This window comes from Meleagris gallopavo, chromosome Z (genome assembly GCF_905368555.1).
Source record: "Meleagris gallopavo chromosome Z, MGAL_WU_HG_1.1, whole genome shotgun sequence".
Lineage (NCBI taxonomy): Eukaryota > Metazoa > Chordata > Aves > Galliformes > Phasianidae > Meleagris > Meleagris gallopavo.
In genome coordinates, this window is record NC_139435.1 from 73,312,011 (window position 1) to 73,328,642 (window position 16,632).

A 16,632-nucleotide genomic window follows, 5' to 3' on the forward strand; every position below is an offset into this window, starting at 1 on the left:
GCACAGTGAAGACAGTGTGGGTCTCCTCATCTCTTCTATACTCTGCTCTGACAACAAGGATGCCACTTGTTTCTATCCATCTCTCTTGCAGGCCTACCTAATGCAAAGAGATGGAAGATGACATGTTTATTATCTGATTCATAGTTCACCTGATTCGTAGTCTGCAACTACTGCCTATTGAAATCTCATTGGAAGGCACTGAACAGGCAATCCAGTGATTCAGTTCAGTTTAACTTCTCAGTATACAAACTATTTCTGCATATACCCATGCCACCATTTCTGTACTACACTGTATCAGTATCTTCATTAAAGGTTCAGCCTTTGTCCCATGCAGTCCATTTTCCATCTCACAGAAGGCATTTCCTGAGGCAGAATTGGTACCTGGGCTCCTCCTTCTCTGGAGTTAAGACACCAAAAGAGCCTTGCTTAAGCCACCAGATTTGCAAAGCCAATATTTACTCTACAGTGATCTGTGTCACTACATCTGCATTCATAAGTATTTCTATTCATTCTCCTTTTTACTTTTTTTTTTTCTTTTTCTTTTTCTTTTTTTTTTTCCAACGGGGACCTTATCCAAAAGGACACTGTGTTGGTTATCCACCAGTCTAACAATGCAGTTGCTACTGGATGTTAAGGAGTTACATTCCTCCTCTTCAAATCGCATATATCATTCGATTTTATTTCTTACAATTACTGCACAGTTATCCTGGTATATCTTTTAAATAGACTATTAATCATCCCCATTGAAATAGGAAAAAAGAACAATTCCGTTCTTTTAATATCCCGCTTTTTCCCCAACAAACACAAATTGCTTGCTTCAAGAGGTGCTTTTGAAGAGTGGCTGTATTTAAATAATTACCTTCAAACAATTTAGGCTGCAGGATAGTTCATTATTAATTCAATGTTTCTTACTTCATATCTTTCAGATCCTTACCAGGAAATAAAAAATATTAAAAGAGGAAAAAAAGTAATTCCAAGATCTGAATTTGTCATTGCTCTGTAATTTTCTTCTGAAAGATCATCATTTGCCAAAGCCATTTTGCTGAGAGTTTTTTAGAATGTAATTAGGGATGTCAAGCTTTCAGAGATGTTTTAACATACCAGCGACTCTGCCCCTTTTATTTTTTTGTCAAGAGTGTCTCTCTCGATGTTATATATCCCAAACTCATTACCATGCAACTCTGATTAGAGACTTAGTGGTTCCAAAGTATCTGCAGAATATTTAATCGCTGGAAAAAAAAAAAAAACAACTGGAAAACATAAAACAAACAACAAAAATCCATACAACCCAAGAGCAATTAAAGACCTGAAGGAGTCAGAACATTTTACAAGTTTGGTTTTCAAAGGAACATATCTTGTTTCTGCTGTGAAAAAGAAATGGTTTTTTTTGTGTAAATGGTACATAAACAGTACTTCAATTTTTTTCCAAGCAATGGAAACAACTGACATATTACTTTGCATCTGAATGTAAGTAGTACTGTGAAAAGCAAAATGACAAATATGTCCTATTGTTTCATTTCCTATTTGGTTAATTCACAAGTGTGCAGAATAATATGTGCAATAATCCGTTATCGTGGTTTTGTTTTTACTTTGTTTTCATCTTAATAAAATAATATGGCTACCTACAGCCAGTAAAATAACAGATTGGATGCTGCCATTTACACTACCATAATCCCAACAGCAGTGAAACCCATGGATTAACATCAATTCTCATTACACTTCTGCACAGCATTGAAGCTCCTAAGATTTCTGTTACTGTAATTTTTTTCATACTGAAATGCCAATAGCGCTGAACAATTTGAATGCATATTCATTGCAAGCTAACCTAGAATTTAGCTGCTTCTGATCAGAAAGTCTAGTCAGACATGATAGGAGGAGGAATAATGACCTGATACCTGCATTTTGAAGCATTTGCTTCTTATTTCTCAATAGTGCTTAGAAAGAAGGAAATTATGATAGAGTTCTGTATCCATTCCTGTGGCAACATCTCCTGCTCGTCCTCCTTTTTTCCAAATGAACTTAGAACCACTTTTCATTCTCTCAGGTATCAAAATCCAGCTCAAAATGGGGAAAAAAGAAACACAACCCAAGAGATGGCAGATCTGAGCTTAAACAACCACCTTTAAAAAAACCACCTGAGTCATTCCTCTGTGGAATGGCTATATCTTCCAAATAAATTGTAAATTCTGTATTTAAAGAGACATGCATTTGCCATTACCAGCAAAATGTAGTGGAAGTATTTTCTAGTAAAGGTCAGAGACCCAAAACCCTATTAGACATTCTGTTTGTTTGCTTGCTTTTAAGAAAAGGAAAAAGTGTAAAACATCACAAAAATGCATTAACCTGTTGTACTCTTTGCAGATAAAATGCACTTTTACAAAAAACACATTTTCCAAACGTCTGTTTAACTGAGAAAATTTTTTGCTACCATTTGTTTTCAGCCATAATCCCAATATATCTGCATAAAAAGAAGGTAGATGCTTAAGCTCCATTGTTTATGATCAGTAGCAAGTGTTCAAAAAACATATACATATCTCTCATATATAGTATATACAGTGCTCCTCTCAGTCACATTTATACAGGAGTCAATACAAATAAGAATGGTACGATGAGGAGCTTCTCTTATTTACAGTAGATATGCATAGATTTCCCAGACATTGTAATATGTACTCATATGTTGTCCTACTCCCTGTCTAAGTTTGACCAATTTTGTGTAATATAGAAAAACTTAAGCCCATATGCAGAACAGTTAATTAATATATACTGAACACGCATGGCCCATCAGTGATAACAAAAACTCCAAGTACACCAAAAATTGCACTGCATAAATCCCCTTAAAGCAATGGAATACTACATACAGTATGTTATCAAAATTATAAGAAATAGAAAGAAATTTACTTGAACCAGGTACAAGTAAAATGCATTATCAGAATACAAACCACCATGTTTTTACATTTGGAACTATTTTCAGAAATAGAAAGAAGAATTGTAGCAGTGGTCCAATTACACATTTCCAAAGACAACTGAGAAGATGTAATCTACTATTATTTAATGAAAGGTTCTATTAAAATTTTGAAGATGAAAATTACGACATGGTGGAATTTGTTTTTCTGTATTTCATTACACGTATGTTAAATTCTACCTCAAGAGGAAGTAAACCCTTTATTACCATGGGATGAAGGCCATGAGAAGGATGCAAGTGAGTCTACGTACTTTAAGAGGGTATCAAATAAAAATTTCTCTACGACTACTACAAGTTTTGGGATTAATTGCAGCAAACAATCTCATATCCAATGAATAAATTCAAAAACACTCACCATGATTCCAGTGAGTAAGCAGACTCCTTTCCCACAGTACGTATTAGGTACCATGTCACCATATCCAATGGATAGAAAAGTTATCGAAATCAACCACATGGCTCCAAGGAAGTTACTAGTAACATCCTGCTGATCATGGTACCTGGAAAGAAGAAGAAAACAAATACTTTACTATGAACATTTCAGTTAATTTTTAGTGCTGTAATAAAGAAATCCAGCAACTGGCCATATAACCACAGTTGTATCCCACAGTTGCTTATTTTTTTATTATTTTATTATCTTGTATGTTAGTATTTATTTATATTAGATTCTGTTACTATCATCAAAGTAGCATAAATCTCTTGGTTTTTATTAAAATTTTTCCACCAGGGCACAAGACCTCCTAATCCTCTGCAGTGTCACAAGACATCAGTCTACTATTGTTGTTGTAGTGAGAGACATAAAAGGATGTGTGGGCAAGCCGAACTCAAAGCAAATCTTCGCCTTATAATTAAGAAAATCCCCCTTTTGTGAAACTAAATATAATTTCCTACGTCCCATTTGTTGTCTTAGTTTCAGTATTCAAGTTTAATACAATTATTTGTCTCCTTCAAAGAAAACAAGTTCTGTTGAATAAATTCACCTTCACATGAAATATCAACTGGGAAGCCATGATGGCACATTTTAGGCATAAAATCTATTGTTGACACTCATCCTGTGGGGGAAGAAGGTCTAACAGAGTAACAGAGATGGACAGAGCTGCTCTGCATTATAGACTATCTGCAAAAGCTTCTTCAGATTGCAATAATGCCCACAGCTGCTGTGAAACCTTAGGTTAGTTATTGATGCTGTTGGATCATCACAAGTAGCATTTCAGCCAGTCTCCAAATCAGTAAGTCAAAGAGTGCCATCAGAGGATTTGCTCATAAATCCGAAAGCAACCTGCTTTTGACCACCAAAATAACTGCTTTAGTCTTCTTCCTGGAACTCACTCTCAAAAATGGAGCAGGAATGCAGAATAAGCAGAAAGAAACATTCAGGAAAACTGCTTACATTCACTGCAAGTATATGCAAAATGACTTTGTTATTTTCTTAGAAGTCTCACCTATGATTACACCAACCTCCGAACTCTTTACCTGCCAGCGACTGCATCAACTGATCCCAACCATCTCTTTCACCGTTTGCCTGTGCCCTCATCTCTGTCAGTTTCAGTGCTGTCCTTCTCACACCCTTCATGCAAACTTTTGAAGGTGTTTTGTTCTGTTCTGCATCTAGAGGAATGTGGTAATAGCACACATAGAGCTCCTAATGATGAGGAGCTGACTTAAATAAATACAGCCAGAACAAGAATGGTAGTAACAACAGCAGAGCTGTAAAATTGATTTAACTCATCTCCACTAAGCTCTGCACAACAAAACGAGATCTGGCATTGCTTTTTTCCAGTCTGCTCTACACTACATCTTTTAGATTTCATTCTGCAAACTTAGCATATAAGAGCTGTGAAAAATATGCCGCAGAGAGAGAAAGACATATTTATCCCATTCAGGAGGCAAGAAGAGAGCCTGTGCTTCATACAAGACCCTACAAAGTATCACATATGTGATATGACCCAGAGGCTTTGGATGAGCTTCACAGAAGTGAGCTAAACTCACAACACGTACTCTAAAGCTAGCAAGTCAGTTACATAACAATAAATGCTCATGTAAGTACTTGTAAGATACTTCCCTAATGCTTATCTTCGGGTTTTGAGCCTGGTCATTTCTGTAGTCCAGATGGAAATCAGTTTATCTGCAAAGAACATACATTTTTCCTACATCTTGTCTGAATTTCTACATCTTTTAAATTTTCAGTGCTAACTATATAATGCTATACTATACTATATATAACTATATAGGTGCTAACTATAGAAATGCTGATAGGACATAAAAACTGCCAGAATCTCTCTCATCTGATTAAGATTTTAAGGTTATGGCTCAGCAGTCAAATGATGCACACTATTCAATAATCATCATCAATGCTTACGATTTTGTTGTGACTGGGATGCAAAGAATACTGTATGTCTCCTGTATGGGCTCAACTGCCCAAGAATGGCAAAGCACTCCAGCTAGAAGCCTATTACAAATACTATTTCTCTCACAGCTGTACAATGAGGAACTTCTCATATTAAAAATCCTCCAGTAAAACTGAGACAATGTAAAGAAGAGTTACTGTCCTGATACTCCTGGTCTATCCCAGATTTACAGGGAGATGGACTGGTTTTGTCATGTCTTTCTGTTTTCTTTTGTAATCTGTCTGGTGATTTTTAAGTTTCTGTGGAGAAAATTCTGGTGCATGCATAAGCCATTCTGATTTTAGTAAGATGACAAGAATATCCTTTCAAGTACTATGCTATGTCATTATGCAATGTGATTACTTGGGATTCAAGACCAAGTTGCAGGTGGAGTCTCCTTCCAGTAGAGTGGGAGCAACACCAGAATCTGCAAGTTTGGATTTTGGCTATCCTGTGTCTGCAACCAAATTAAGCCAAAAAACAAGAAAATAACCAAAAAGAGGAAAAGTAATTTCTTAAAGGAGAAGGAATTGCAATGTCATATTTGTACAGCCATGGGAACCACTGAAAAGAAAGACGGGAGATATTTCACCTTTGTTTCGAGGAGGCAGACAGAAAATTTACCCTTTCTGACTTGCTTTCAAAGTCACCACAACTGTAAAGACTGAACTTCTCTGTTCATGCAGGAAAATAAGCATGTCTATCTATCAGTGCACCTCTAATGTCTGTCTCTCAAGGCTTGAGAAAAGCCAGCCACATCACTGTGTTCTTCACTGTTGTGACAGAGCTGGTGTAGTGGACATTATACTGAGGATAAAAGCTACCCACAGCAAACTGGAACAACGCTGTCTCACTCACTGTTAGCTGTCATCAACCTCTACAGACATTTTCTCCTTCCGGATGGATCTTGAAAGATAGACTGGATACAAAAGGCTCTAGAATTCAAAAACACTTTTCCTAAACTACCCATTCACTCTGTTTGAGTGCTATGAAAAAAAAAAAAGGAAACTCAAAAGCTCGGGAAGAATATCAAAATAAATCAAAACTTTCTTTCAGAAAATAAGTTGCGGACAATGCAAAATCCAGTCATTACAAAACAAATTCTAAAACTTATGCTTTTAGGCATTAAAGTTTAGTTTGATAAAGGCTCTTATGTTTAACAAAGCTCTTTTTTTTTTTTTTTTTTTTAATCACTAGAAAAATTATTTAAATTCCACTATTCTTAGTCAATAAAAACTTGGACTAGAAACATGGTGAGTCATTTAAAATTGAAGATACAAGTTAACACTTAATTATGTTAAAACTGCAGCTATATACAGTTTGGTTTCCTGGATGACATCCAGCCTCACAGAGCAGCAGAATAAAGGGACATTTAGAAAAGCTGTGTACTCCCTGGAGGCACGAAAATCCTTGGCTGAAGTTGCACAAGCAGAAGTATAATTTATTGCTTCTGTTTTCCTTCTCCAACAATGAATGTGCTCGCAGGCAGGTGGCACTACAGCTGGAACTTGCTATTCTGCAGAAAAGCCTCCTCCTGTAAAATGCCACAAGTCAGTTTTCACTAACTAGCATGTATCATTCCTGAAACTACTCTAATTTAAACCAAAAATAGCTGAATGGTTAGACTTGTGCAAAAATAAAGTTACTTGATGCCCTTCCAAACCAAACTGAGTGGGAGTTTTACCATTCATCTCAGGAAGATATAAATATATTCCTCAGCTGCTAGGGTTGTCAAAGCTATATTCCAGATTCTTTACTGAACAACATTTTCTGCTGCTTTCACTGTCAGTATAATGATTTTCAGTTCTGTTCTCCTTCAGAATTACGTTCCTATTTGATGATGTTTCATTTCACTGATAAAACATCTCCTTTCTAGCCTCATGCAGTTATCACAAATGGGTATCTTGACATTTAACAAACATTAATCTTATAAAGTAATAAGTAATAGGAAATCAAATAAAATACTTAGCTTAACCACTGGCACATTAATTGATGGTTAGCAGATTCACTTTAGTTCACCTTGCCTCTAAAGCCAGCCTCTGATAACTTCCAACTTTTTTAGTTTTGCTTTCTTTAACACGTCAGTGAAACAACTGAAGATGAAGGTGAAAAGATTTTCCTTTTAGTAGAGAAGAAAATGGTCAGCTTTGATTCAGTATTTTGATTTCAGTAATTATGAAAGAATCTGAAGCTTGCAGTACAAAGCCAATCTGGGCAGTTTACTCTTGTGAAGTCTTAAAAACTTCAGACTAATTATGGCTGGAAACAGATTCAGGCCATTAAATCAGAAATTTGTCAAGATTCAGCACAGATGCTGATTGATCTAACTAGGTATTAGCACTCAATTACAGCACTGGGCCATTCTGTTACTAAGTGCTTGTTAAGTCTTTTTTAGACAGTAGACACTGGTAGCTTTTTTTCTGTTAATACAGATTTTTCTTTTGTTGAAATAAAGAAGAAAATAAAAGAAACCTACAGTTGCATTCAGATGAAACAGGAACACTGACTCACCCAACGATGTCACTGGCAGAAATGCTGCCTACTTTCATGGGGGGGATATCACACCTTCCCTTTTTTCTATCACATCTGTTGAAATCTTCAAATGTTTTATGAACAGCATCAAAAATGTTTTGCCAAAAAACCCCAAATTTAATCCAGTAGCACTACTGAACCCAATCGAAACAACTGCTGCAATCAAGCAGTCTGCATTCCTTCTACAAAGGTTAAAATGATAATTAGTTTACTATTAAGAATATCAGTGGACAAATACATGTAAAATTAACAAAACCAACAGGAAAATGTTAAGTAAACATTATTACACGAGCAGCATCTGTACTATATTAACAAGCTGGAGAGAAACAATAATCTAAAAGACATCAACTGACAGGAGAAAGAGCAATCAACACAATAACAGAAGGGTGAGATGGCATGTTTTAAGAAAGTTTATCATTATTCTGGAATATAAATCATATTTTAAACATAAGTGTGGAGACATACAAGGATTTGAACCCCTAAATACTTTCATATATCAATGCGTGGACATGGGGTAAAGTGCCTTTTGAAAGTTATTTGACTGACACTCCTGAAGGTCTTGTCTTGCTTTCTTGGAGCTGACACTCTTGTAAATCACTATACCTGTCTGCAGCACTTGGAGGTGGAAAGAGTTCATATTTTTTCCAAGAAAAGCCACTTGGTTTCAAATCTAATCAAATATATCAACGTTACTAAAGTTATTTGAAGTGTTACCTACATTTTCTTCTTTATCTTTTAAATAAATGTGAAAGTGTGAAGGAAAGCTGCAAAGGAATTCTGCAAGTGCTGGGAAACTGGTAAACTTGTAAAGGTGGGATAGACAGCAATCTGCTAGAGACTGCAGCACAGATAGGAGTGCTCAGTATACATACACAAATAGTTCTAACATTGGGAATAATGTTAGAACTACTGCTTCAGGTCTTAGACTATATGAAAATGAGTTGTATGGAAGTTCCCAGATAGTTTGTTCAGGGAAACTCTTTCTTGCCTTGTTACAGAAGTGCATGCACACACACACACACACAAATCTCACCCTTAAGGGCTTATCCCCCAACACGATCATGTTCTTACTCCTACCATTTTCTTTTCAGCAATGTCAAGTTTTTTTGTCCCTTCCAGTGGTGTAACCAAAGAGAAACGTTATCTCCATTAAATTCCACAGCAAAATTCCCATTGCCTTCACTGGGATCAGGAATTAGAAATCCAATTTCTTTTTGTCAAAGTTTCAGCTGAGGATTTTCTAAAATGTTTCCAGTTAGTGCTTCCATGCTCACCCATTTCAGAATTTTTACTATGCCTTTGTTTTCATCTCACATCCTGGGTGCCAGGAAACCTCCACTGTTATGTGTATGACTATCAAGAAACATTCCAAGAAAATTGCTAAGCTAATTACACTTCCAGCTTACAGGAAATGTAAAATGTGATGCTTTTCCTCTTCAACATTTAGAAGCATAATAACAAAATAAAATGCTTATCTGGGGACTTAACTATAACATATCCTTCCAGCATGCTTGAGATTCAGTAGAATGATGAACAAGCTAAAGATCTTGGAAAGCCATCTTCTAAGTCTTAAGCCATAAACAGTCCTTAAGTGCTGGAGGCCTGAATGTTTTGCTGGTTCTGCATTCTGCCTGTCAGCAGCCTTTCTTTTACGAAAAACAAAGTAAAACAGAAAACAAAACAAAACACACAGAGAAACTGCCTGGAGTCATCCAGTTGCACCCATCATGAAAAGCAGCACTGTTTCTCCCTATTAATTCTGTTACCGCCATAGTCCCCACAGCAACTTGTTAACAGCTTCCACTTCTCTTTCACCTCTTGGTACATTGCATCTTTGGTGTTCCTACTGCTGAATCTCTGAAGAAAAACATTAATAACTGATAAAATGCTTTTCAGAATGTGTGTGGGTTTGTTTGTTTGCTTGTTTTTTGTGAATAATATGAATGAAATACTTTACTGGAGCTTTAGCATACTTCTTAGAAAGCTTGCTCTCACTGCCTCCTTAGACTACATCAGCAGCCAGAAAAGAAATGTTACCATCACCATCCAAACAGAGCCTGTTTTTATTTTGTTTTTTTTTCTACTCTTTTGTCTGTACCTCCCCGCTTACCACTTTAATGCAGCAAAAAACTCCATTTGTTTTTGGACAAGGAGAATAGTGTGGTTACTATGAAAAACAAACATTACTTATAGTTACAATACATGCTCAATTTGGCTTTTAGCCATGAACTACAAGAATATAAACTTGAACATTCTGAAAAGCATATATGATGTCATATTTGTCCCAGTTTTGTTGATTCTAATAAGATTTGCCTGTGTCAGTTTTCATCAGTTTTAAAGGAAAAGAATCTACAGAAATTGTATATAATTCTAGAAAATTGTGAAAGTGCTGGAAAAAAAACAGCAACAAATAAAAATTATACATATCTGGCTGCAATATGTTTTAGCATCAATCTATCAAAATTAGGGAAAAGCTAGCATGGAAGGTACTGAAAAGATCTTTTAAATAGAAATGTTGCATGGTTCAGAAAACAGAATTCCTAGACTGCCTGAATGAAAAGGGAGAAGAAAGTTAAATACAGATAAAAGGAGGTAGCTTTATTAACAAGTGGTATTTCTTGACATTAGATAAGATGGAAGAACCATATTTCAGGAAGATTTAAAACTGAATCCAGTGGCATGAATAACAAAAAACAACCAAGGTTACAGTAGCAAGACAAAAATGTATACAAGACATGAATCCTCAAATTTCATAGCACAAGGCAAAGAGTAAATGTCAGGCAGTAGGACAAAGTTATACCTACAAACACGTATGACAGATCTGCTAATCTCTTTATGATTCACACTTGACTTCAAGCAGAAGCGATGTTAAAAATGAACAATACACACAGGTATCTGCATGGGCAGAAGGAGTGAGCTACACTTATACCTCACAGCAGGGCAGCAGCATCACGAGCATCATCTTTACTGTCCAGCGCTGCAGACAGCCTGAAAAGCACGAGTCCATCGCAGCAGAGGACAGGAAGACAGAAGAAGCAAGCAGGAGCTAACCAGGAAGGGCCACTGCCTGATACAGCACCACAAACAAGGCTGGGGCTCAGGCTCTCCAAGTTTCTGACTAAGCCCACGCTGTTTGCAGCACAAGGTCCAGACCTATGGCACCGCACTGCTGACGAAGGTGGTGAGCAGAAGCCAGGATGCCCTCACCTTGCACAGGGTCTCTGGCTCAATCCACAGACAAGCAAGCTGAGGGACCACAGAGAGCTTGACTGAAGAGGAGAAACAGCTGCTATTTTGTCTGGCGCAAAAGAGAAAAATGAGCAGTGCTACTTCAACTTTGAATTGAATTCAAGATAGAGAGAGGATGACTCTTCAGTCTACTGGAGAGATACTGCCTAAAAGGCTTAGAAGAGGAGTTGGGGAAAGAAACACATCAGCACCAAAACTAGACAAACCACTTCTCAGTAAATAACAGCTCTGCTTTCAAAGCCAAGTTTATAAAATAATCCGGGAAGTCTTGAGACTACAAGCACACTCAGTAAGAAAAATAAAAAACAAAACCTCCTGTAGATGCTTTTCCTATATCATGCTATGCTTTTCCAGTATATCATTTTTTTACCAAATGAGGTTCAGAACAGAGGCTGTTATAAACATACAGCGAGTTAAAAGAATGCTGTAATGCATGAATGTAATTGGGCCAAACTAAAGCAACATAAATGGCCTTGGAGCAATACTTTTTAACGCTGTATTTTGTAATCTTAGAAAATAAGACATATATCATGTGTATTTCCTTTCTGCAGCTATCCATTTTACAAAGTCTGAAACTTGGTGATACAGTAAGAATGAATATTATTTCAAAGATTTGCTGCAATTTTTCCAAGTTTCTAACAGAAGTAGATGAAGCTGTATAATTACTGAAATATCAATCTTTGAAAAATCAAAGGAAGTTGTTAATGAGCTCTACAGTTAATCCTTCCGTATATCCAGCAGCAACTAATTCCCTGCTAAAATTTTCCTTTATTTTGCATCTTTTATTTTCTCCAGAGATACCTTGATACTATTTTACTTATAAGCCCCCGCTGGGAGTTGTTCTGTTTTCTTCCGTTGTTTTTTTGTTTCTTTCTTTTTTTTTTTTTTTAAGTTCAGAATGCCAAATATAATCATACTTGCCAGAACGACATAAAGGTTAGCCTTCCTTTTCTCCTGGATGCACATGTGGGTAAATGGGGGATAACAGGAGAACTACAAATCATACAGCAAAGACGATGCTGAATTCTCAAAGAAGACTTAGTGAAAAACCAAGCATTCTGAAGGTGTTTTTCTCCCATGGAACTAATAGCAATTATCAGTATGCAAATTATTGCTTTTCAGTATCTTGCTTTTTACTGCAGAAGCTGATGTATTTCCTCTAACCAAAAGGAAGTACAAGCTCAAAGTCATAAAGCCCATTCTATGTGCCCAAGCATGAGAACCTCAACAGTACTACCAGCATAAGTACTTATTCTAATGAAAAGCACGTTGTAAGCAGATGACCAAAAAAAGGTCTGAGAGAATTTATCATTTTCATTAGAATTTAAAAGTGAAATACTTAGACTCATTCAAATGTTCTTGGCACACAGAATCACAGAACGGCCCGGGTTGGAAGGGACCTCAAGGATCACGAATCTCCAGCCCCCCTGCCATATGCAGGGCCAGCATCTTCCACATTTAATTCTAGACCAGAACAATAAGATTGCCCTGCGCAGTACCTTGGAAGTAAAAATTTTACAAGAAACAGAATTTCTTTTTAGCTGGATCTTTGTGGTAAAAAAATTATCTGACTGCCTTTTTGGACAAAGCTCACAATTTGTACCATAGGCAAGTCTGGAAATGCGTTTAATTTAAATCAGTTTAAAATGTACTTGTTTAAGGAATGTATTTTAATATCCTTCCTGAAAGTGACAGGTTGCATTGAGCTCAGCTTCCTGAAGTCACATTGCTTGAAACTATACAGATTTTACTGCATATTCAAAAAACAATTCCAAACATAAAGTCTGTATACTTTTCAGTCACCAGATATTTGTGCCAGTTTTTACCACCAGTTGGTTATCGATGTACTGATGGTGAAAATTAATACACTCACTATGAAACATAAAGAAGTATAAAATATAATTATATAACACTACATAGCATATTAGACAAAGAAAATACTTGTAACATATTTTTACATGTGAAGCTTTAGCACGAGGCAATCAATGTTAAAGGAAAAAAGTGTTCCCCTTTTTCAATTCTGTCCTTTTCATCTCTGATCAAAAGGCTGGGAAAATACTGAAATCATATTGCCTGTAATAAATCTAGAGATAATAAATCCAGAGACACTCACCTACTAGACGTCAAGAAAGGTCATTTACGCAGGAGACAAAATTTTTGTTTCCCTTTGGATGGTATGATGCCTCCACACTGTTGTATGCCTTACATCAGAGTGAAAGCATACACAGATCACTCATGGGACAGAAGTTCTGTCACAAGTCTCACAGTGCAACTACACACTGAAATAATAGTTTCGGTCAGGCTATCAGAAACATAATGCAGCTGTAGGGCTTAGCTACAGTGATGGTAATAAAGGACTACTTTCTTCATTATAGGCCTCTGTGGTGTCATATTTGAAAGGAGAAGTGTTGTCCAGATAGAAAATGCTTAAGAGGTTTCTGCTGTTCGGTGTTAAAAATGCCAGATGCAGTTATAATTCCCTTTGCTCTGTTTTAGACAGTGGCTTAATATCAAATTCTGTGTGAAACTGTGTGAAGTCTAAGTTCTCTGCTTTCTTCTTTTATCTTCTCATTAAAATGAAGGTAAAAAACAAACTGGTATTGCTAGTTTTTCAGTTTCAAGTTTGTTTGCTTTCAGGACAGCATAACTCTCAAGGATCATCTGTCCTGTAGGGATCACTCTTATTTACCGAGAGAAAAAGAAAAAAGAAAAAGAACAAAGATATAAAGAAAAAAGATCTTGCAATGTTTTCTCTAGATATCATGTACTAAAGAGACTTCCTTGCGCCTCCAAACTCTCCTCACCGAGGCTCTTTTATTGACTGATACTTGCAGTAAATACTTTCTGACCTTTCATTTCTCTTAATTCCAGTAAAGAAAGGAATGGAATTCTACGCTCTCAAGGAACTTCAGCAAGCGATGTTTCAGAAAGACAGAGCAGTTACATATTGTTACTGTGCTGTACTGCAGGTAAGAAGTCTGAATTCACAGCTGAGCCCATCCTGAACTTACCTTTTTCACTACCTACACCTGCAGCATGCGTCTTGTGGCTTACAAGCTGAACGTGTTAGAAAAATCCTCTAATGATACAGAATTTACCTATTGTCTATGGATTCCTCAACAGAGCTAATTCCTAGGCAAATCATACTTTCATACTTAACTCTTTGGACAGGGTGCAGGTGAGAAAGCACAAAACAAGGAACTGAGTTCCTGATGAAGTAAGGATGCACAGGGTGGGAACACACGACTCTGTTCTTTCTACACCTTTATTGGTTTGATGTGAATATTTTCTTTACTTTCACCTGTCGCTAATTATTCCTTTTCCAGATTGTGTTCATTAAGGCTGTCAATATAATAAGCATTAAATTTCAACATAGCCAGCAAAAGCAAGAAGACATCTGTTAAAACCTGAAATCTAATTCACAGTGGTCTCTCAGCCCTGTACAGAAGGTGAGGTCATGGATGGGGCAGACTCATGGAAGTGCATACACATGAGCAGGTCTAGTTCTAGAGAACTACCCTTGGGGAGCTACTAATCGTCCTCCTCCATTGAGTTTATTGGCTGAATTGTCCTTCTGTAAGATTTTACATATAAAGGCAACTGAATCCATCTAAAAAATAAGTAAATAAAAATCATTTTAGGGTTCTACAAACACCGTTGCAGAGGTCTGCCGTCTTAACTTTCAGCTGTCCTCCTTTGATGATTATCACTTGAAAGCATTCCAAAGAACAATAAGAAGAAATCTTTTTATTTATTTATTTTTGCTCTCATTTCAAGTAAGTAATGATGACCAACAACACGGAGGTCAAACACACCTTACTCCAATAGAAATCCATAACACTACAGAATAAAGAAGTCAGATATGCACAATAGACGATGTTTGTTCTAGGAGAGGAAGAAAAGAAGTAGATACCAAACTCAAGGTATGTGTCTTGCTCTACTGCTATTGGGACCACTTTATACCTAAGTTATATTTCTGCAGTTAAAAAGTATTCATTGTATAAATGTGCTAATAGGACATACTAACTAAAAAAAAATATTTGAGTAAAATTACTTCTTATTTTAACTTACACAATAATGATCTCGGATTTGTCTAGATTTTTGCACTCAAGAAATTGAATTGTATATTATTCATAGTGAAGGAGGACAAAGACCTTCAACGATACTAATTTAAAATCCCTGGAAAGTATATCAGATGCAGTGTCTTGATTCTCCACACTACTCATCTCCACTTAATTCCTCCCTTAGCCACATGAGCTGTGACAAAATAGAAGTATGAGCAGAGCTGAAGCCACAAAGCCACAAAGCTTCCTGCCTGGGATAGCCCATGTTTTCTGAATGTCTCTTCCCAAAGACTGAGAAATCATAAAGTAAGCATGCAGAATAAATTAAATTACCTGTATTTTGCATACAGACACACTTCCTTTCTGAACAGAATGGGTAGAGCTATGTTGGACATCTACCTGAACAATAGTTTTAAGCAATATAAAAACACTAGCACTTCTAACATTCTTTAATAGTTGCAAATCTAAAACCATTTGGGTAAGCAATGGGTCAGGATGACATTGTTTATGAAAATAGCACAACAGAAGGATGTATGTCCTAGAAACCAGATAAGCATTGCCTAATGAGCCGTACTGTTTATGGAAACTCAGTGGATTCTTCTAAAGTAGTGTCCTTTAGATGAGTATAGCTCACTCTGACACGAAAATTATACCTCTGGAGACCCTTAGTTATGGAGCAAATGTAATAATATCAAAAGTTTCTTAACTGAAAGTAAATCACTAACCACTCACCTGAGAGAGGGCAGATATCTGGGTGGGTCCTAACGTAACTAACATTGTGAAAATAGTACAAAAATGAAAGTTAAGGAATTAACTTAGTGGAATTCTCACCTAGCACCCAACTTTGGGCAAATATGAAATAAACAAAAATCTGTACGTAAAATTGTTTAATTGCATACTGATTATGCAACCCCATATATAATACTACAGTAGAACTTTATGCTGGTTAAGTTTGAACCAGCACACCAAATGTGTTTATAATTCTCTTCATGGAAGAGACAAAAGAGCTTAAATGACTTTAGAATCATGGAATCACTCAAGTTGGAAACGACCTTAAAGAACATCAAGTCCAGCCATGAATTTTGTTCAAGGGCACAACAGACCTATAAAATAGATTCTCTATTTCGTTCTTCAACAAACATTATGTAGTCTAAATAATTAACTGCATTTTCCACTGAAGTTTTGCACATCTTTATATTTTTAGAAATGTATGAGTTTTATGTTGGTATACTAAGACCTTCAGTTCGATGTTCTATCCTACACACAACACAGCCTGTTACCTGAATAAAAGCAAAACAAACAATATTGACATCATTAAAGCCATGCTAACATTATTTCTAATATAGATTTGTATTTTTGTTAAAACAGAAATGAAAATGAACTGATCCAATGTGCACTTCCTGGTACAGATTGTTGCACCTCCAAAACACACTGGAACATT

At 36.3% G+C, this 16,632-nt stretch overlaps 1 protein-coding gene across 2 annotated transcripts in view; it reads right to left on the reverse strand.

The window, feature by feature from the left end:
- Positions 1-16,632, reverse strand: part of KCNN2 (potassium calcium-activated channel subfamily N member 2) — a 71,469-nt gene that overhangs the window by 19,108 nt on the left and 35,729 nt on the right. For both annotated transcript variants that reach the window (XM_085213053.1, XM_085213052.1), the window contains one exon: positions 3,318-3,459. In XM_085213053.1, coding sequence (XP_085069179.1) covers positions 3,318-3,459 — 142 coding nt within the window. The remainder of the gene's footprint in view (positions 1-3,317; positions 3,460-16,632) is intronic.